The following is a 23472-nucleotide window of genomic DNA, read 5'->3' on the forward strand; positions in this document are numbered from 1 at the left end:
CCATTAACTAGAGGAAGTGCAGATAGAGAAATAATGGTTTATTAGGATTCTGTTATATTAATTAGTGACAGACACAAGTTCCAATTCAGTACCCCCCCCCCGGTCAAATCTGTATTACTTCAATTAAGAAATATGAATTCTTCACTAATTTTCTGGTAAAAGGTACAAAAAGCTACAATTGAGTTGAGTACAGTGCCACTTTCATGGTAGTTTGTTCAATGACTAACTAGGGTAATATGTGCCTTTGTTACAAAATTACTATACCTCCCCCCCCCCCCCACGAATTCAGATGATAGCTGAGATTAAGCAATACATCCACTGTGTTCAGAAATATTTCAATTCTACTCATCAATTTGGTGGTTTATACCTGCGATCATGTCATCCACAGTACTCATCTTCAGTAGCACTTGCTCAATTAAACCAACTTCTGTGCTGGTCTGTAAATTGCGGACACTTTTACGGAGGATGGCGGTGAACATACTCCAAATTTCTGCTTGACATGTTACATCACAGTGTTCTAAAAGTTCTGACATGCATGTTATACTTTCTGCATCTTGGATTATAAAGTTCATCTCTAGATCGAATTCTCCACCAACCAGCTGAAAACAAACACACAGAAAAAGAGAAAATGTTTATTTACTTACTAAGCAGTTTTCAACAAGATTCAGGCACACTACCTAAATCACGCTTAATGCTTACTAAACACTTTGTGGCCTATACAAATTGGTCTACTTTGCTAAGGCTATCTGTGTTTCCTTTTTCCGCTGGCATTCTGAAAAGGCAAGCCAGAACATGACGACAGTTTTCACTTCGTTGTGTTAGTCTTCTTCTTTGGCAATCACTCGTAGCCAAGTAAGATTGTCTTCCATAAACAGTATTCTGATGAGAATCAGACATACTTAGGGCCATCCCTATCAGGAAACTGAGCTGTGGCAGCTCTGTCAGATGGCAGGTTTTTTTATGCTATTAAATGGCAGCAAACTGTCATTCATATCCAGTATTTCCATTTCTTTTAAAGAAGGAGTTTCCTCCATCACAGGAAAGGTTCATTCAATGGAGGAAGACTCCTTCTCCTGAAGGAAGAGAATTATTGCATCCAACAGTATTGGTTAATGCATCACTTGGATCATCCTTGGACATGCCCCTCACAGTAATAGGAAACATTCAAAGAAGCATTCTAAAATACAATGTGAATAACAGTAAAGAATTTTGGTCAATGGAAGTCAACAAACATACAATTTTACACAGTCATTAATCCAGAACTATGCAAACCAAACTTAAGGAAATAAGTGGCATATCAGGCACCATCTAGCAAAACATTATATTGGTGTTAAAAAAATTAATGCCACACATAAATTTTCCAGAATTATATAAAAAAATAGTCCAAGACACTCATAAAATCTACCACACCAAACAAAATAATTCAATTTTACTAAGCATTAAATCTGTCATATCAGAAAAAAGGAATCGTTTCCTTATATATGTCACTCTAATAAAGCTATTATAAACAGTGAGGGAAGGGAGACAACAAAATTATCTGTAAACATTGAGCTTAGATAACTGTAGTAATTCAAATATCTATTAGCAGACAGTAAATTATAAGCATCAGCAGTTTCTATAGCAGCTCAAACACAATAAAAAAAAGTTCTTCTCTATCTAGTGTAATAAATTCATCTTCTGCTTTAAATCTTAGAATTTTATTTTTATTGTTGATGAAACATGAAGTGTCTGATTTATAACCATTTCTGGTAACTATTAAGTCTTCTGAATCAGTAACCTGTGCTTGAATAAAGTCATATAATTTTGTTCAACAGTTCTTTAATTAGAGAATATAATGATCAAACAATTTCTAGCTTGAAATCAGACCCAACTTGATCTATGGAAACTCCACAATCAATTATTCTGCAACTTACTAGTCCTACAGGATGGCTCACACATATGTATTCATAAATACAAACACTGACAATCTCTTAGGTAGGTATACATGCCTATAGTTGAAAGGGTAAACCTACTGAAATTCATGGACCTAAGTTAGTCATGTTCGTTAACATCCATTATTCTACTCTGAGTAGGACTAGCATTGGATACAACCCAGAGACCCCAATCTTGCAAGTGAACATATACCCCAACCTCCATGAAATGCTATATACTAAATTTATGTAAAGCCTGTAGGAATGTTTGAGTCAACCTGCAGAGGTAGAGGTTCCCAAGCCAACAGCTTTAGGGTTCAAAATTCATGGGAAAACACACAATAACACAAACACGTAGAGCAGAGTTTTCCAAACTGCGTGTTGTGACACATTAATGTGTCAGCTGAAGTATGTAGGTGTGTCTTGTGAACGCTCCCCGCACTCCTCCTGGGGCTGTAAAGGGGTTAGTTTAACCTTCAGTTTCCTAGTAAAACTGAATTACTGTGTTGCGAAATGATGCATGTCTAAAAAGTGTGCCACCAACATGAAAAATTTGGAAAGCTCTGATGTAGAGATTCCAGGCAAGGAACCAATAAGCAAAAGTGTGCTGTTCAAAAGAACAAGGGTTCATTGAAACTGCATTCTCATGAAAAAATAAATATGCAAAATATAGTTTTCATTAACATACTCAATGGTTGTATGAAATAAATTTCAAAAGTATGTCTAATAATGTATACAACATATTTTGATAAGGTAAATCTCTGACCAACACAATGCTGACATAAAAACAAGCCCATGTGTACATATAATGTAGAAGTAGCCCATTTTAGTTCATTAAAGGCTATTTTCAACTGTATAACACAAATTTAAAAAGATTATTTTTACTGCTTTAGATTGGTAATCCATCAAACCCAGCATTCTACCTCTAACAGACAGAACAATGTCAGAAAGCATAATCAATTTACAAATTGCTTATTTCTCAGCAGGCATTAAACTCCTTTAGAGGTGTCCTTCAAAACTGCTCTGGGATAAATGAATTGTGGATTCAGAGTTGAGAAATTTACATCTGAGGTAATTCATGGCACAATCTCAGTAAGTGGTTGATTCTTGGAGAAAGCTTCCTGCTCCAAACTAAAGGCATCACACCATGTTACTGACCTTTAAAAGAATCAAAACTTTAAGTGAAAGGCATCACTTGCTAATCTTGTTTTGACTTCTCATTGCATGTATGCTCTGCTCTTAAGCAGAATTAACTCCATCTTATTTTATTATTTACAGGACTATTCAAACATCTGGTGTGTAAAGGGTGCTGGGGGAGTGGTAATACCTCTGGTGGAGAACAAGTCATCCTGGGGTAGTTTGTACACCTTTGGTACCCCCACCCTGCACTCAATTCTCTGTGGCTCCAATAAGTGGTCAGCATGTGTCGGCAACCGCATCCCAGGAACAACTTCGACTGCCCAGCTCAACCAAGTAAGGGTAGCCAATGAGTTTCAAATCCTCAGTGAGTTAGGCACTTCCCTGCATGCAAAGACAGACTCCAGCAGATTTAGGGGATGAGATGAGTAGTGGGTCCAACAGTCAAGAAGGCGGTTTCTCTACCTGCTGTATAGGGAAGTGAGGGGTAGATGGGGCTTGTCAACCTCGGAAAGGAGCCCATCTAGGAAAGGAGTTTTTGTGGGGTAGGTGGGATATGCCTTGTGGGATATCTTTGGGAGAAGAAAAGGCTAATGAGTATACCCTACACCAGGCATGGCCAAACTTGGCCCTCCACCTGTTTTGGGACTACAATTCTCATCATGCCTGACCACTGGTCCTGTTAGCTAGGGCAGTTGTAGTCCCAAAACAACTGGAGGGCCAAGTTTGGCCATGCCTGGTGTAGGGTATACTCATTAGCCTTTTCTTCTCCCAAAGAAATCTAGAGTGGAATTGCTAAGACGGTTCTATGACACCTTGTACGCCTCCTTCTGAAAACTCCTGCAGCCAAGCTGCTGCCAAACGTATTGCTTTTCTTTTTCTTTTCTTGGACCACATCGGTAAGGCCAAGAGGGGGGTCATGTCATAGGGGCAGCCCAGAACCTCCATACACTGCCCAGGCTTGCCCTCCAGGTAGGTCACTTAAGTGCTGCAAATGTTGTGGTCTGACTTCACCCCTGTGGGCACACTTCACTGTCTCTCAAGACAGACGGATGCCAAATATTTACTAAAATATGGTGACATGGTTTGTGTTAGTATATAAAAGCTCTCAAATTTGTTCACTACCTGTAACTAGGATTGTCAACAGAAGCTTTAATATTACACATATGAAGCCCAAACTAAAGGATCTCTAGCACCCTCATAAGCAGTCATGTTTCAATATTCAACAACAGTTCCTAATAGCCTTCTCTTTCTTAAACTATAGAGGAACAAAATATATTTTTCATATTACCCAGACAATTTATTTTTTACTGTATACACCACATATTTGATATACTGAAACCACTGCACATGGAAATTTGACAGACCTTCATAATTCAGCAAGACCATTCATGTTTAGTGCCAAAACTTACAAGAGTAATAATTAGTACTAACAAGATCTTTACTTAATTAGCTGCGTGCCTCTAACATATTTGACTTAGCCATTATCTCAGTCTGACTTTACCTCATAGGGGCGTTGTGAGGGTACTACTGCAAATGTTTTAAACCATGGGTTATATGAGTTCTAAACTGAATCCGAACCAGTAACCTGGCCACTGCATTTTGGACCAGATGAGGCTTTCAGGGCACATCCATTTGGAGCAGGTTTCAACAGTCTAATATAGAGAATGCAGCACTCCTGACCACCATGGCTGCCTAAGCCTCCAGTGATAATCCTGGATCTATGAGCGCGCCCAACTATGAAACTGTTCCTTCTAGAGAAGATCAACCCATTCAAAACAGGTAATCTCTCTACCTCCCAGAGTGGAGTACTCGGAACACATAATATTTATGGGTTTCATATCTGCAACCTGAGCTTAACTGGAGAAAGGGGATGATTGATAAAGGTAAGTACTGAATGGAGAAGGGGCAGGTATGGAAATAAATAGAGCGGTCAGGCTAATTGGACCTCTGCATAATTTGGAAAATACTTCTCTTTTTACCAGTCATGGGCTTTCTACAAAATGCATAACTCTAATGAACACCCAGCATAGTAAACTTCTCCCTTCTAGCCAGAAACGTATCAGCTTTGTCTCTTGGGATACTTTGCTGGAACAGGACTGGAAAATGCCAAGCTTTGAAGGCTCTGGTCATTCTTGGAAAGTAAGGCCCAGAAGGTCCTGCTGGGAGACAGCTACCCTACTCCACCACATTTAGCCTATGAAATTCCACTATTTTCCTTCCTGTTTTGAATGCCATCAACATCTACATAAAGCCATTGGAGGTGATTTGGGCTGAATAGTCACATGAATGCTAAAGACAGTCTGTGCTGCATCCCACTTTCTCGTTTTTATTTGCTCCTAGGGAGACTACAAATGCTCAGAAGCAGTATTTGTAGGCCGTGATGGACTAGATGGGAGTGAACAAACTGAATCCAGTTTAATCTACCAGGCAGCAAAGATATGACTCTTATCAAAGGGAAGGTCAGTTTTGAATGTGATTATGTAGTTAGTTATCTTTGCAGTTCCTGAGAAGTGTTTGCTGAGCTATACTGTATTGTGTTGTTTTTCAACTGTGTTTTAATTGTTTAATGGGTTGTTAGCTGCACAAGGGTCACATAACATCATTTATATAGCAGGGAACAGATCTGCCACGTCTCAGGCGACTCACTTTTTGAACTGCAAGAATACAAGAGCATATGTGACAACATAGGGGCATAAAACTTGTGAAAAGGGCCTAACACAAAGGGAAGACTTTGCACAATTTTAACCAAGGAAAGGTTGAATGAAGAAAAGGCAACAGCACAATCCCATATAAAGTCACGTGTGTGTTATATGCAGGTCTGCCTCTCAAAAATGTACGCTAGATCAGAACACAGAAGCTATGCGGCAAACAGGAGCCAACCCTGTAGAATGCTATCTCTGAAGCACCGTCACCAGCTGCTGCTTGAAATATAACTTAAGTGCTTACTAATAAAAACGTAGTGCTTACCAATTAAAACTCTTCAAAATTCTATGCATCAAGGTCTTCATCAGAGACCCTAGTGCTGCTGCACTCCAACGTTAGATACCTACTACCTGGTCACAGGTGAAAGGGCCTTCGGAGTTGTGGCACACCATCAGAATGCTCTACCTCAGAAACCTCACTTGGAGCCTCTTCTTATGCCACCACAGTCTCAGACAATCACTACTTAATTTTCTGGACCTTTATAAAATCTGTTTGGTTTCAGTCCTCTGCTGTTTTAACTATGTTGCTGGTGTTTGATACATTGTTTAAACTCTTGATATTGATCCATTGTTCATTAACCTAGATGTCAGAGAATATAAATCTTTTTAAATAAAGTAGAATTTGGGTTTCAAAAAGAACCTATTACACAATTTCTTTAGTATAGTTGCCTTCTGGACAGATAAAGAATTAACTTTGGAGTCTGTACAGTCTAAGTAAATGTTACTTATGAACACTACTAAATTCCTGGCTATTAATATTTCAACTGTCTATAGAAGAACAGAAAATGCATTTTAAAAAATAAACTCTTAAAACAGACGTAAGATGGATGATTTAATTTTTAAAGTTCAGTGTATATTATTTGACCTATAAACACCAAGCAGATTTAAGTCAGAACTCAAGAATACAAATCACTACGAATATGGAAGTCTTACTTATGGTATTGCATGCAGTACCTACACAGGGGAATTTCTGCTTTTGTAATGTTGGTATCAATTATCAAAATTACCACAGAATAGTGGATAAACATTACCCAGTGCACATCAAGCCTATTTTTGTAGCAGCACGGTTGAACAGACAAAGCTTAAGACTTTTTTCCTCTGTAGTCCCTTGCAGAATAAGGCAAGCAAAAGTTCAGTTTAAATGATATTCAACTATATAAATAGAAATATGGAAACATGAAAACCTGTCTGGGTTTACTCTTTTGTTTAAACAAATAATGTTTGAAATCCCTCGGCATGCTGATGCAACTCTCCTGAGATGTCTGAGATCAGATGATATTAAGGAACTAACAGGAACTATTACTACAAGTAATAGGAGGATTTTAGGATTGCGTATTATATGTAAGACAAATCCAGTTATCAATAAACCAATAATTATACATTTACACAAATTCATTTATATTAGCTTTCTAGTCTAAAGGCAATCCTTTGCTGCACTGGAGTAAAAGTGTAAAGTTCATACATTTAGAATTTCAAACATGTGGCATGTTTCTGAAATAAAAAAAAAATGGAATAGAAAAATTCCAAACAGTAATTCTTTCATTACGATGCAATATCTATTATAAGAGAATGGAGGGCCCAATACGCAGCTAGAGTTGGGAAGGATTCTTGCTTGCTCTACATTTTGGAGCAAATCTTCTCATTTTGCTCCTCTAGAACCATACATAGCAGACTGATTTGCAGATTAAGCATAATCAATGGACTGAAGTGACCATGTGGCTACACTGTACAAGGACATGATACGGAAAAGAAAATATAAGATGGGTAGCCATCTTTTTTCCGTATAATTCTCAAGAAAGGGACTGAATGTTATGATATGCATTCAATTCCTGGAAGCATTTTAAAAGGTAAAATGTCTTTTTTCCTCATGGCAGGTGAGGTAACCGCTCTAAGCAGCTTACACCATTTTAAAAGTGGAAGGAAGGAACTACCCTCATAAGTACCTTGTTTTTAAGGCAGATTTTGAATTATTTTTATTTCATAATTTATTTCATAAAATTTCTATACCACGATGATAGAAGAACCTCAAAGTAGTTTTCTGTCCAAAACCAATTTGTTTGATGAAACAAAACCAGCTTGGGGCAGATATATGATCTCTCTATCTCTGTGTGCAGCTGATCAAGTTTTAATGAAACCACCAATCCATGACAAATTTTCAAACAGAAACTCAGCAATCTTTCATGACAATGAACTCCACATTAGCCATCATTTCTTCATTTTGTGCAGCTGTGGGCCTTCCACTTTTTGGATCATCTCCATGGCTATCTCTGTACCCTGTGTAATGTTCAGCTGCCCAATTTTCAGTTGTGGGGAATGACAGAGAAGATCTATGATAAACATTCCAGCTAAGGACAAACATCCATTGTCAATATCTATTTACACCTTCTTTTATAAAAATATAGAGGTGTATTCAATTACTGCCCCTCAACTGATGGAACACTCTTTGATCCAATGGAGCCTTCCATCAATGAACAAATTCCTCTTTTTCCTACAGACCTTCATGCTGTTCTAAAGTGTTTGCCAATGCTTTGGATAAGATGGGGAGGGGTGGAAGGGTGGAAGAAGAATAACAAATCACCCTCAAATCATCATTATTGACTTTCATCAAGAATTAAAAACATTCCTGTTTACTCCAGCATTTACTGTCTGAAAGATAATGTTCCTGCAAACTGCAAAAATCATTGTCTGAGATAATGATATTGTTTTGAGGGGGGTGCAATCTTTATGTTGTGTTTGTCATCCCGGGCTCCTTTGGGAAGGGTGGGATATTAAGTGAATTACAAATAAATAAATGAATTTCATACAACCCATCATATTTTATTATCCTCTTCCCTCTGTTGAATTCAGATTAATGGCTGAAAGCAGTATTTCTTACACTGGGTTCATGAGTAACAGATTAACAAAAGTTAGTTTAGAAAGTTGAATTATGAAGAGTTGAGATTCAAGTTTTTAACCCTGCTGTTCATTAAAACAGTGGTTTCCCCAACTACCATAGTCTCCAGATTAACTAACTCACCATAAGTGGTTCAGTTTAAAATGATCAGTCACCCTGTAGTTTCTTTGGCTGCTCTTTACTGTAACCTTAGCCATAAAGTCACTAATGTTCCAGGGGTCTGAATACTGGAAATAATTTGGTCTGCAAAGTGCAGCTAGAAATGTTTGCAGTATAAGAGCTGTGAATAATCAAGTGACAAGGCAAATTACCATAGAAGAAAAGCATAAGGTTACTAGAAATCATGCACTAGGAGTGTACATTTCCATCAAACCAGCAGTCCTAAAGCCTTGATGGTGGTGGTGGTGGTGAGCATGAAAGAAAGTAGGGTTACTTCTCCACATCTCCTTCAGAACTGGCTGACTGGGGTGAGGTATTTATGTTTAGTCTTACTTTTAGAATCAAACCCTCAGAACCAAGCTATCAACAGTGCTACAATGTTAAACAGTATGTTACAATATATAGGAAGAACACCTGACTAACTGAGATTATTATTTTAAACAACTCTAAATAATTTAATTAGAAAAAAAGAAGAATTTAATTAGAGCTGGTGTGCTGCAGTGACCAAAATGCCCTACTGAGGAGACCCAGGTTCACATTCCTAGGCCACTGTGAGAACACAGTGGGTGACAAGAAAACTATGTAATGCCACCCCAAGGTCTTTGGAAGACGGGAGAAGACATAAACATAATGATTTTTAATAATTTATTATTTTAATTTATTTAGTTTTATTGAAAGATTACCTTTCTGTTTGAGTTATATCCAATGGTGTTGCTCAGCAGATGGCAAGGCTTCTGACAGCAAAAGAAGGGAAACCATTTCCATGATTCTTACCCACTCTGCATCCACCCACTAGGGCAGCCTTTCTCAACCTGTGGGTTGTAGTTCAACCAGATCTTGTTGAACTACAACTCCCATCACCCCAAGTGAGCAAGGCCAGAGCTCAGGGATGATGGGAGTTGTAGTCCAACATCTGGGGACCCACAGGTTGAGAACTTCTGCACTAGAGGGTTGGAGGACCCTCTAAAGAAGATTTAGGGGCACAGGGGAAATGCTGGAAGCATACTGCCTATATTCTGCAATAGTAAAATCCTTTGTCTGTACATTTCCAAGATCACTTACTTAAAAACTAAGGCTGCAGAATCCTCTGCGCACTTATTTGGAAAAGTCCTCTTGAACAAAGTGAGACATATTATATGTATATGGACACCCACAATAATGCATACATCACTGCAGGCATGTGCAGAGCATGTCTAAGGCTCAGTGCAGGAGTCTTGTTAGAATAAAGTTATAAACTCAAACAGTTTATAACTGTCATAAACTCAAACCAGCTGGTCCCTGGCAGGGCCCCCCAGCCAGCTTAGCCCTCTGAGGCCTGGGGCAAGTGCACCTAGCTGCCCCCACCCTGCACTGGCCTGCATGACTGTCACTGAAACTGTTATAAGTCCTTTAAAGAAATCTACACTCATCATATAACCACATATAGACAGTTACATGTTTACATTCAATTCATGTTTTATTTTAAATCAGATTTTTAAAAGGAAACACACAATTGTTTTTTTAAACGATAAAAATCTGTTTAATTGTTTTATATCAATACTTTTCTAATTTTTTATAAACTATTATCTTCCTTGGAACTCAGGTCAAATTTAAGAAATATTATAGAACTCTAACAGTGATTTACTGCTTAATACTACTCTTATTTCTGATTAAATCAGGAAATCTTGATACAAATGCACATCAACTTCTGCTACTCAGGTAACTTTAGCTATGGTTTACAAGAGAGTCTGAAAGCCAACAGAGGCTGCTAATCAGATGTAGTCCTTGCTAAATAGTATTAACATGACATTATCACATGGATTTATTCTGTTTTAACATTAAGTTACTGCATGCTTAGGAATGTGGTCTCAAAAACTTTCATATGTAACAAACTGAAGCTCATGAACAGAAGCTGTTTTGTCAATTCACTGTATTATGAATCCTAAATGCTTCAAAAATACACTAAACATATTAAAGACCAAATGCATGTTTTCATACCTCAAAACTAAAATGAAAATACTAATATAATATATAATATTAACAAAATACTTCAAGTTTTTAAACATCACAATTAGAATTTTATCTGGCTAGACTATCTCTGATCCTACTTATGTGCTTAAATCACATGATCAAGCTCAGAATGCAAAGGTTAATAATAATACCTTGTGTTGCTTAAGTTTTTGTTCACTGTGGACTGACAAAGTTGATAGCCCAAATCTAATCTAGACTGACTAAATACACTCCACAATTGCAACAGGAATTCAACAACTACTTTAAACAATATGCAGTCCACACTTCATTAAAGAGAATAAAGGAAGATTCCTACATCAGCTAAAAACTAGAGGAGTAGTTTATGTAGACAATATAATTACCCAAATGGGAATTTATCAAGGCCACCCATGCAACCATTAATGATGCTCAAAATACCCTGAGGTTTAATTAGTACAATCGCTTTAAAAAAGTAAAAGAGAATACATATTACACATATGTAATATAAGTCATAAATTACCACCAAAATTTGGCAAACTAGAGATTTGAATTATTCTTCATTTAATATAAACTAGAGGTAAATTTTTTCAATATTCTACAGTTTTGTTTTTGGTCTCATTTCACCAAGTTGCATGTAATATGTAAATAAAGTCTCTCAACAAAGTAAAAAAAATAAGTAAAACTACATCATGGAACTCATTAGTTTTGCATATTTATAGTTTAAAACAGTTTAGGGAATTTCCTAATATGCAGATTTGAAAATAGCACCACAAAACTAATATAGTTCAAATATTTATATTTTTAACTTTTAGTATAAATGTACGAACTTATCAGTCACCTCAATAAAGGAATACACTGGCATGCCTCTCATGTATCACTGACTAAATTACAGCCTCTTAGTGCAGATACAAGCAGGAAGAAGCCAAAATAAAGACCCCGGCCCCATGCAGTCAATAATAGGGACTTTCACAGCTTTTGTTTTGCTTTCACAGAATCCTGATTTATAAATAAGTAAGAAACAGTGAATGTACAGTGGTGCCTCGCAAGACGAAATTAATTCGTTCCGCAATTCTCTTCGTCTTGCGGGTTTTTCGTCTTGCGATGCACGGTTTCCCATAGGAATGCATTGAAAATCAATTAATGCGTTCCTAGGGAAACCACCTTCAGGCCAGGTCCGGGGACAGTCTGTCCCCGGACCTCTTCTGAAGGCTGGGGGGCGGGACAAGGGCTTTTCTTCCCACCCCCAGCATTTTAAAAAACCCTGGGACAGCGGAGGACTTCTCCGCTGTCCGGGGGATCTTAAAATGCTGGCGGGCGGCATTTTAAAATCGCCCCGGACAGCGGAGGACTTCTCCGCTGTCCGGGGCGATTTAAAAGCCCCTGGGAAGGCAGGCAGGGGGGAGCAAAGACTTTCGCCCCCTGCCCGCCTTCAGAAGGTGTTCCCACCCCCCCGCCCGGCTTCGCAGCAGCGCTACGAAGCCCGGCAGCTGGGGCAGCTGTTCCTGCCCCCCTCCCCCCTTCGGAACATCGTTCCGAAGTGGGGCGGCTGGGGCAGCTGTTCCCGCCCCACCTCCCCACTTCGGAACAGCGTTCGGAAGTGGGGCGGATGGGGCAGCTGTTCCTGCCCCCCTCCCCCCTTCGGAACATCGTTCCGAAGTGGGGCGGATGGGGCAGATGTTCCCGCCCCCCTTCGGAACATCGTTCCGAAGTGGGGCGGCTGGGGCAGCTGTTCCCGCCCCCCTCCCCCCTTCGGAACATCGTTCCGAAGCGGGGCGGATGGGGCAGATGTTCCCGCCCCCCCCGCCCCCCTTCGGAACATCGTTCCGAAGTGGGGCGGCTGGGGCAGCTGTTCCCGCCCCACCTCCCCCCTTCGGAACATCGTTCCGAAGTGGGGCGGATGGGGCAGCTGTTCCCGCCCCACCTCCCCCCTTCGGAACATCGTTCCGAAGTGGGGCGGATGGGGCAGCTGTTCCCGCCCCACCTCCCCCCTTCGGAACATCGTTCCGAAGTGGGGCGGATGGGGCAGCTGTTCCCGCCCCACCTCCCCCCTTCGGAACATCGTTCCGAAGTGGGGCGGATGGGGCAGCTGTTCCCGCCCCACCCCCCCACTTCGGAACATCGTTCCGAAGTGGGGCGGCTGGGGCAGCTGTTCCCGCCCCACCTCCCCCCTTCGGAACATCGTTCCGAAGGGGGGCGGATGGGGCAGCTGTTCCCGCCCCACCTCCCCCCTTCGGAACATCGTTCCGAAGTGGGGCGGATGGGGCAGCTGTTCCCGCCCCACCTCCCCCCTTCGGAACATCGTTCCGAAGTGGGGCGGATGGGGCAGCTGTTCCCGCCCCACCTCCCCCCTTCGGAACATCGTTCTGAAGTGGGGCGGATGGGGCAGCTGTTCCCGCCCCACCCCCCCACTTCGGAACATCGTTCCGAAGTGGGGCGGCTGGGGCAGCTGTTCCCGCCCCCCCTCCCCCCTTCGGAACATCGTTCTGAAGTGGAGCGGATGGGGCAGCTGTTCCCGCCCCACCTCCCCCCTTCGGAACATCGTTCCGAAGTGGGGCGGCTGGGGCAGCTGTTCCCGCCCCCCTTCGGAACATCGTTCCGAAGTGGGGCGGATTGGGCAGCTGTTCCCGCCCCCCTCCCCCCTTCGGAACATCGTTCCGAAGTGGGGCGGCTGGGGCAGATGTTCCCGCCCCACCTCCCCCCTTCGGAACATCGTTCCGAAGTGGGGCGGCTGGGGCAGCTGTTCCCGCCCCACCTCCCCACTTCGGAACAGCGTTCCGAAGTGGGGCGGATGGGGCAGCTGTTCCCGCCCCACCTCCCCCCTTCGGAACATCGTTCCGAAGTGGGGCGGCTGGGGTAGCTGTTCCCGCCCCCCCTCCCCCCTTCGGAACATCGTTCCGAAGTGGGGCGGATGGGGCAGCTGTTCCCGCCCCACCTCCCCCCTTCGGAACATCGTTCCGAAGAGGGGCGGCTGGGGCAGCTGTTCCCGCCCCACCCCCCCACTTCGGAACATCGTTTTAAAATGCTGGGGGTCGGCAGCGAACGCTCCCGACCCCCAGCATTTTAAAACCTCCCCGGGACAGAGACTTCTCTGCTGTCCCTTGGAGATTTTAAAATGCTGGGGGTCGGCAGCGAACGCTTCGCTCCCGCCCGCCAGCATTTTAAGATCGCCCGGGGCAGGTGGGGGGAAGGCAGGCGGGGGGGAGCAAAGACTTTTGCCCCCCGCCGGCCTTCAGAAGAGGTCCTCTTCTGAAGGCCGGCTGTGGGCGAAAGTCTTTGCTCCCGACCGCCAGCATTTCCCTATGGGCTTTCGTCTTGCGATGCAAGCCCATAGGGAAATTCGTCTTGCGAAGCGCCTCCAAAACAGAAAACCCTTTCGTCTTGCGGGTTTTCCGTCTTGCGAGGCATTCGTCTTGCGGGGTACCACTGTAGTTTAAAACAATCTCTGGCCTGTTTCAAAACCAGTCCACCTCAAACCACGAGTTATGAAGCTGACTAATTTATCTAACCAAAGTTTGTTGTAAACCACCTCTGGTTTGTGCAGAACAAGCTAGGATTCTCTGAAAGTGGCACTAAATGTCACAGACATCTTTCTCCTAGCTATGTGGGAGTAGCAGCGGAGGAAGAAAGCATGTGGAACAAATAATACTTGTGTATCCAAGTGCCTCTCGAAGCTATGAACATGAGTTTGACCAGGCAGTGGAAGACAGGAGTGCCTGGCGTGTTCTGGTCCATGGGGTCACGAAGAGTCGGACACAACTAAACAACTAAACAACAACAAGTCCAAGTGCCAGCGGAGTAGGGGAGCAGGCAGTAAATAAGGACTAACACAAACTGGTGTTGGATTAAATTAGGTCACACAACTTTACTGATTACATGGCAACAGGTTTAGCATAGGAATTTGGTATGTATCCACATGATCAACCAAACCACCTGATGGTAGATGAGCTGTCATTCAACAGTTGGGGTTGACCACTGTTGAAGTCCCCCATGGCATCAACTGCCTCCAGGAGACCTCATCTAGTCACTGGTAGAGGGCATCATGGGCCCATCAGCCCCCAACTGGGCTTCTGGGGAGAAAGCACTGCTCTCCAAGATCCCTTATGGGTATCCCTGCTTGAATAAAGCAGTGTGCCCTTACCCTGCTCCTCCATACTAAAGTTTAATCCCAATATCTTAGATGTCATAGAAAAATCGTGACACTTGCTATGAGGTGGTAGGCAAAACCCCACAATCACCCTCTTATGGGTGAAATTCATCCCCAGCCCTAATTCCAGTGACTGGCTGCTGTCCATAGCTATGCACTCGATTCCAGCATTCAAATAGTATGAAAACACAACAATATAGAATAAGCACTAGACATAGGGAGGCTGGATGAGCCTGCCTTTTATGTTCCAGGGTGGACCAGACGTCAGGAGTCTTTACTCCAGTCCACCTCCAGAGTCCCAATGCCTGGGAGCCCCATGATGAAACTTATTGGCTCCCAGCTCCCCAAGCAGTCTCTGTCATCACCACACAAATGTTCCAAGCTATACCAAAGGATCTTGAACCCAACTGATTCTGCCCTGCCTGCCATGTCATGCTGCAAAAACCACCTCTGGTAAGCTGGGAACGGGGTATTATTCTAGCTCATGCAGGTAGAGCTAAACCATAATTTAGTATTACATGTGAACAAAGAGTTACAATTGATGATTACTGCTTCTTCAAACATCCTATAATGGTAAATCGTTTCTCCACTTTTTTACAGTTTATTCCTTTCTGCAACCAATGAAGGTTAAGTGCAAGTTCTCTGGAAGCTTGCAGCACATAAGTAAACTGTGAATTATAGCACATGTTATTCAGATTACAGTAGAATGTCTAGTACACAAAAAATCATAACTAGCAAAGCTGCAAGAAAGTTTGAAAAAACTGAACCATATTATTTTTAGTTGGGATCACCACTACTCTACTGCAAAACTATGGAAAAACTTTACTAGTGGGAGAGGTAGGTTATTAAAAACTGAAAAATTTTAATCAATTGAAAAAATCATGTACTGTACACACTCACTTGTTGGTTTCTAATAAGGATATTGAGGAGCTAGAAAAAATGTCCAAAAGGGCTGGAAGGAAATTTGGCAACATTTAGAGCTTTTTAGTTTACAATGAAAAGTGGGTGAGGGGAGATATGATAAAGCTGTGTTATATTATGCATACTGTAAAGGAGCTGGAGAGACTGAGGGAAGTTTTTCTCTCCTCGTACTATTAGAACCAATGACCATCTAATGAAACATCCAAGGAAACTGAATGTTGCAAGATTCAGGACAGACAAATGAAAAAAAAAATACACAGCATACTTGCTAATACTTGCTATAAAAAGATTTGGATGGCTTCAAAAGGAGATTAGACAAATTCATGAAGGATAAATTCATAGAGGATATTAACGGCTACTACTCATAATGGCTCCATTACCTCCAGCATTCTGAGATTCATTATTATGAGTAGGTTAGAAATATTATTAAATAAATAAAATCACAGGCAGTATGCCTCTGAATACCAGCTACTGTAGATTATGAACAGAAGAATGCTATTGCATGCACATCCTGTTTGTGGGCTAGTTACTCATAGGCATTTGACATCTCATAATTTTGTTTTTATTGCATTTTTATTGCTTATTTCTTATGTTTATTTTATTGTATTACAGTTGGAATATGGAATTCAAACGGTAATACAAAAAATACAAGATATATGAATTAAATGCAGAAAAATATAATTAAAATTCATACAGCATCTAGCACAGCACACTGCCATTGCTACAACAGGCAGAGAAATCATTAAGTGTTCCACTGAGATCCCCAGCAATTTTCAAATAGTCCATGGCAGAAAAGGTTTGAGAACCACTACTCTAGAGTTCTAAACATAAAAATGGACTCAAGAATTCCAATTTAGAGTTCTTCAGCAACACAATCCAGCCTACAGATGTAAGCTTTGCCTGAATTTTGAAGCAACAATGAAAACAGTTTTTCCCCAGGAAGAAAATGCTTTTGAGAATAACTGAAATATGTAAAAAATATTTTTGCACCTAGCCTAAATTTGTTTTGCTACTTTAAGAATATGAAGCATACTGTGTATGAAATTTACTCAGAACAAAATTGCATAGAGTTCAATGGAACTTATTGCCAAGTATGTACAGACTGAGCACATATAAAAATGCTATTTTATTCAGGAAAAATATTTTATCCTTCTCATTTATTTGTATGAAATATCCAATTAATTCAATAAGTTTTTAAATGCAATGATACTGGTATCTCCAGTTAAAAGTAGTAGGTATCAAGTGATGGGAAAAACTGTTACCTAAGAACATAGAGAGCTGTTACCAGTCTGAACAGACAGTACTAGGCTAGACAGACAAATAGCCTGACCTAATATATGAGACAAGCAGATTTATATGTGAAAATGCAAGTACTCTTATCCCAAACCATTTGTACTGTGGAGAGCTGTGAAACTGAAATGTATTAATGCCTCAGCTATATTCAAACAGTTTTTACCAAACTACAGTGGTACCTCGGGTTATATATGCTTCAGGTTACATATGCTTCAGGTTGCAGACTCCACTAACCCAGAAATAGTGCTTCAGGTTAAGAACTTTGCTTCAGGATGAGCACAATAATCGTGCTCCAGCGGTGCAGCAGCAGCAGGAGGCCCCATTAGCTAAAGTGGTGCTTCAGGTTAAGAACAGTTTCAGGTTAAGTACAGACCTCCGGAAGAAATTAAGTACTTAACCCGAGGTACCACTGTATATTATCCTGCTGTAAGACTAACTTTTTTAAAAGACTGGAATCAAGCAGATAAATTCATATAGCAGAACAATATGACTTTAAGGGAAACTTCTCAGATCTAGTATGGTTTAAACTATGGAGCGTCTCCACCCTCATCGTTCAGCCTGGACACTGAGATCCAGTGCCGAGGGCCTTCTGGCGGTTCCCTCATTGCGAGAAGTGAGGTTACAGGGAACCAGACAGAGGGCCTTCTTGGTAGTGGGGCCCGCCCTGTGGAACGCCCTCCCTTCAGATGTGAAGGAAATAAGCAGCTATCTTCTCTTTAAAAGACATCTGAAGGCAGCCCTGTTTAGGGAAGTTTTTAATATTTAATGCTGTATTGTTTTTAACACTTGATTAGAAGCCGCCCAGAGTAGCTGGGGAAACTCAGCCAGATGGGCGGGGTTATAAATAATAAATTATTATTATTATTATTATTATTATTATTATTAAGCGTACTAGATATAAATCTATTGGGAAATTGCTGCAATAACATATTTCATGTCAATGTACAACTGCATGTCTCTTTTTTCTACCTTTGAAGACCTTGCCTCTTACATATTCACTTCTATGTCCCATATTTCTATAGGCCAAAATCAGTCAAGTAATAGCAATTTAACAATCTCTGCACCCAATCCAGTCATTAATATTTTTTTCTTTACTGTTTTGTATCATAATAATTATTACTAATCTCTTTAAGTTCTATATTTATGAATGTATTTTGCGTCTTATGGTCACGTTCTGAAATCTTGTAATTTTTCTCTATGAAATAATGAAAATTTAAAATTACAATACCTATCCAGTGTTAGATATGTAGCTGCAAGTTGTGGCACTCCAAGAAAAAGGATAAAACAGAGGTTCCAACTAGAATCCATAAATGTTGTAGTAAGCAAAGGAAAGGTTTTTATTTTCTTAACCTAAGAAACACTTGACAAAGCGGTAGGTTTCAGCAGGGCTGTGGCCAAAAATTTTACAATTTAAAGTAACAACTACCATACACTATTTTTGTTTATGCTTAAAATCAATGGTAGCCAACATGCCAAAGAACATATTATAAATTCCCCTTCTCCTTCTCTATTATTTCACTTAAATTTCTGTTTTCATTTTGCACACTGAAAAACAAACAAAAGCAGTTTTTATTTTCTATTCTTGCTTCCTTGAAGTGTTTCTCTCATACTTCTTCCTCCAGCACTCCTTTCCTCTACTGTCCTACAGCTCTACCCAAAATATGCCAAAGATAAAAACTTCTCCAGATGGTTCACTTTATTTCCTCCTCCTGCAACAACAGGATAGTTCTATGACCACAGTGGGAAAGAATAAAGAAATGGGGTCTCATCTGGAGCCCTTAAAATCAATGAAACCTTTCCCACTGGCTTTTACAGGAAATGTACTAAGTGCATTGTTAAAAATCACAAATATTCTTTTAGATTTTTTTATTTATTTCAGAATTTAATCCAGCTCAAAGATGGATTAACCATGGCACAATTCTTTAACTATATAAACAGAAGGTTTGGTCAGACAGCTGTTTTAGTTTTTAGTTGGAGATCATGCCCTCACTCTATCTGATGGCATAGTTCTCTGGATGAAACATTCATGCCCATCTGTCAGAATATTAAGAGTGCCAACTGATACAGCAAAACTATATTCATTCAAGAATTTATCTGCCTACAAGTTTGGATTTTAAAAAACATGCTAGAAACAATACAATGTTTTGTAAGGTCTGCCCTTGCCAATGGAGCTTTAAGGTTTTTGTTTGAACAGCAACCCTGTTCTGCAATGCTTCACAAACATCTTACATTTTTATTTACTGTATTTAAAACATTTATACATTTTAAGACAAATGCTGTAGATTAGGATTAGAGCATCTGATTAGCATGCAGAAGGTCCTAGGTCCCAGCTTCTCAACAATGGGCAAGAACTCTGAAATTCTGGAGAGCTGCTGTCACTCAGTATGAACAATACTGACTTAGAGCAATTGTCTTATGTATAAGGCAGCCCCCATGTTCCTATGAACCCAGCCTTTCAGTCCTAAAAACATCCTCAAGGTTTTAAAATTAAAACACGTGCAATTAAAACTGAGTATAAAAAAGACCATTAAAACAAAACTCAGCACATTAAACCAAAAACACTGCAGGAACAAAATTCAGCACAGATTGAACACCTGGAGATGTGAAACCATATTAACAACCTCTAGGGCCCAACAAGCTATTTCTCTCCCTCCCCTCAAAATAAGGATTTAAATTGTCTGCCTGCACTGCTCCTTCATGTTCTCATGTTCCTTGCTAGGCCAAAACTGCATGCACACACACACACACACACACACACACACACACACACACCTCCCTTCCAACTGGACGCAGGTCTTTGGATTGCTTGGAAGTAAGAGAGATAGGTGAGGGAGCTCTGCCTCTGCGTATATGTTTCTATATAGATAGAGGAGATTGGAAGGAAGGTAGGGTGTCCCTGAAGAACAGGTAGCACCATGAGAGGGATGTGTGCACTGGCTTGTGGATGGATGGATAAAATGTAGAGTACATGTATGTTAAAGGTTTGGGGAGTTATCCTGAAAAGGGAGAGAGATAGATTTGAGGAATGACTTTTAGCATTTCTAGGAAGCCAAGGGTAAAATGCCTTTATAAAAACTACTCAATGCTGTTAACAATGTACAAACATTTGAGACAATATTTAAACTTAAATCAAAACAATACAACTACAATGAAGAAGTTAAAATCAGAGGAGAAACCAGCAGCACAGATACAATTAGACAAATAAGGCCTAACAGAAAATATTAATGATCTTCACATATATTAAAACAACTATAAATATATCATTTAATCAAGGATATCTGCTTCTAACATAATTATATAATATCTAACTATGTATTTTGTTCAAGTGTCAAGGCCAAGAGAGTCCACTTAACTCTTCATTAGGACACTGTAAATAAATGAAAACAGTTATTCCCCTGTATAAGTTTAACAAAGACAGGCAGATGTGAGACATGCTCTAGACACCTTTTTCCCCTCTGATTTTCCAGCTGTGGGCTTTTGTCAAAGTACTAATAGGCTCCAAATTTCTCTCAACTAAACCCTGTTATCTACCAATATATTTTTATGTGTTAGTTTCATAACAAACACCAGTAATTATAAAGCAAATAGCACTAATCTAAGGGCCTATGGGAAAATGTTTCAATAAAAGCCTTTGATGATATTCCTGCTGAAGGAAATTGCATTCCAACTTGGAATTTGCAACCTTTTACTTAAAAACATTATTTTGAACTTTAACTTACTGTTCTATACTTTGTAGTGGAAGACATTACAAAACTTTGTGTTGAAGAATTGAGTAATAAATGCCTGCATAGTATATATAAGAAAAAATAACTCAGGATCCCAAACCAATAGATTCAAATTACAAGAAAATAGGTGCAATTTACAAGAAAGGAGATTCCGACTAAACATTAGGAAGAACTTTCTGATGGTAAGAGCTGTTCCAACAGTAGAATGGACTACTACAGGTGATTGATTCACCTTCTTTGGAGGTTTTTAAATAGAGGTTGGATGGCCGTCTGTTAGGGTTTCTTTAGCTGTGCTTCTTGCATTGCAGAGGTTTGGACTAGATGACCCTTGGGTTTCCTCTTCCAACTTTACAGTTCTATGATTCTAACTTCAAGAAATAAGGAGTGTTTATCTGCTTCCAGGTTAATGCACACTGCATCAAAGATAAGAGAATTAACTTTTTTTTATTCATGAACTCTTAGACAGGTTCCCATTTCTATCATATAAGGCTCCCTGGAATTAAAACACATCACACTTAAAACAACACACACACACTACAATTTCTGGTTGCTTAAAAATTAATGCTGCAATTCAATGCACACTTACTTGGAAGTAAGATGTGTTGCACTCATTACCAGAGAAGCAAGCTGCAAATGCATTGTTTACAAGCCAGCTGTTGACAATATAGTTTTCCAGCATAACCCTTAAACCATCTGTTCACTATCTGGCATAATTATTATATAGGGCTGCCCGCTTGTAAATCACCTGTCATTTCTATTTTAAAACCCTGGCTCATCAGCTGATGAGTAAGGGGTTAAATCATGTTGCTTTGGCTGCATGCGCCAGTTCCATACTGGGAATAGGCATACAAAGCAAATGCAGCATTTAACTCCAATCATTTGGTGGCATTATGGGTGATATCTGTTGATGTTTTGGGGGAAATGGCCTCACAGGCCAAATTGGACCTACTGCCAGGTCAAGACTGACCTATAGACATGAGGTTCCACTTCCCTGTCCTAAGAGCTCAAGGTGGTATACTTTGTTCCTCAATGTGCTTCATGGCTAGGTGAAGATTTTAACTAGATATTCCCAGTTCTAGCCCAACATTCTAATTATACTACACAAGCTCCCCTACTAAATATTACTAAAATAATAATAATAATTATACAATTTAAGCAGTTCTTAACTTTTTTGGAAGGGAGACTATACAGATGATCTTTAGTCTCCAAATTTATAAACTCCATCATATCCAAGAAAATCCATGAAAAACCTAATTTGAAATTTCAAACACTCTCTGTCCTAATGTTGCTTGTTTCACCACTCTCCTATTTAAATAAAGTTGTAGCCTGTTACTTAACAGGATATGTTACTTCATAACTGTGAAGTATAAACATGTGAAATGCTATCCAGTAGAAACTAATCCATTACACAGAAGTAATTTACTACCAATGGATCACAAACCATCCCAAAATCATTTTTTATTTTTAAAACAGGACATTTAATTGCACATGCTGATGTGTACAAGTCTTCTTGCTCCTTACAAGTGCATTAACAAGCTTTTTCCATTGTGAACATATTTTCTATATTGCCTCAAATATGTTTTGTTGACTTTTAAACACATCTTAATCTATCTTTACTATGAATTGTCAGTTTTGAAAACTACTTTGGTTTCATTTTTAGAAGAAACTGAACATTTCAAGCTACTTTTGAGGAGACTGTCAAATGGAATTCATGTCTTGTTCATACGTCCTCAGTAAGTTATACAGGCTTTGTCACTTCTTATTCATGCTCTATAGTTCAGTTCTCGGTCAAATACAGCATAGAAAGCGGCTGTTTGTGGAAGAGGTACTTAAAAAATGAAATCTTAATATATAGTACAAAACTGAAGTCATTGAATACTCAGATTTATATTTATTAAATTAAAAAGTCATATTTTAAAAACATACTACTAAGAATACGTGTAAGTTTTGATTGTTTAGAAGTTTATATGATGTGAAGTATTCTGAATCTTTTGGGGCACAGAGCAGCAACTTTCTTTGATCAAACTAGAAAACAAGGTGCAAATAATATGAAATCATTTGTTACTCTGAAAAAAGAGTCCTATCCATGCTGGGGAAAAACCTGACAACCCCTCACTAACAATAAATTATCTATATTATCAAAAATGATTTTCTGGGTGTGCTACAGTATTTGTAGTCATAGTCCATATGGATTCTTCAGGAGACCCCTGTGGTTGCCAAGGCCTTATCTCTAAGTTCTAACAAAGTGACCTGCACAAGACACCATCAAGCATTGTATCCCCATGGCAATAATGGCCAACATAAAGGGAAATTAAGACGGAACTAAGATGGGCACCCTACAATAAGCTTTGAGACACCCCTAATTAGACACACACACCTCCAAGTAGTCTCCTCTATGAGACAACATGGAATTGCTTCCAGCCCATATTCATTTTGGATGCAGGACCCTGTATCACTGGGGAGTGAACCCAGCTTATTATGGGATGCACACCTTCAGTTCTATCCTAAATAGGGTCCATCGAGAGGTTCACAATCAACTATTTAAAAACGAAATAGCAGCAACAAAAACATCAACAGCCAGACACAGTTCCAGAAAAGGTATATTCAAATAAAACTG

At 40.0% G+C, this 23472-nt stretch overlaps 1 protein-coding gene across 2 annotated transcripts in view; it reads right to left on the reverse strand.

Annotated features, from left to right (window-relative positions):
- NBEA (neurobeachin) overlaps positions 1-23472 on the reverse strand; it is a 366730-nt gene that overhangs the window by 337334 nt on the left and 5924 nt on the right. For both annotated transcript variants that reach the window (XM_081197851.1, XM_081197850.1), the window contains exon 2: positions 368-599. In XM_081197851.1, coding sequence (XP_081053977.1) covers positions 368-599 — 232 coding nt within the window. The remainder of the gene's footprint in view (positions 1-367; positions 600-23472) is intronic.

This window comes from Podarcis bocagei, assembly GCF_964188305.1.
Source record: "Podarcis bocagei genome assembly, chromosome: 6".
Lineage (NCBI taxonomy): Eukaryota > Metazoa > Chordata > Lepidosauria > Squamata > Lacertidae > Podarcis > Podarcis bocagei.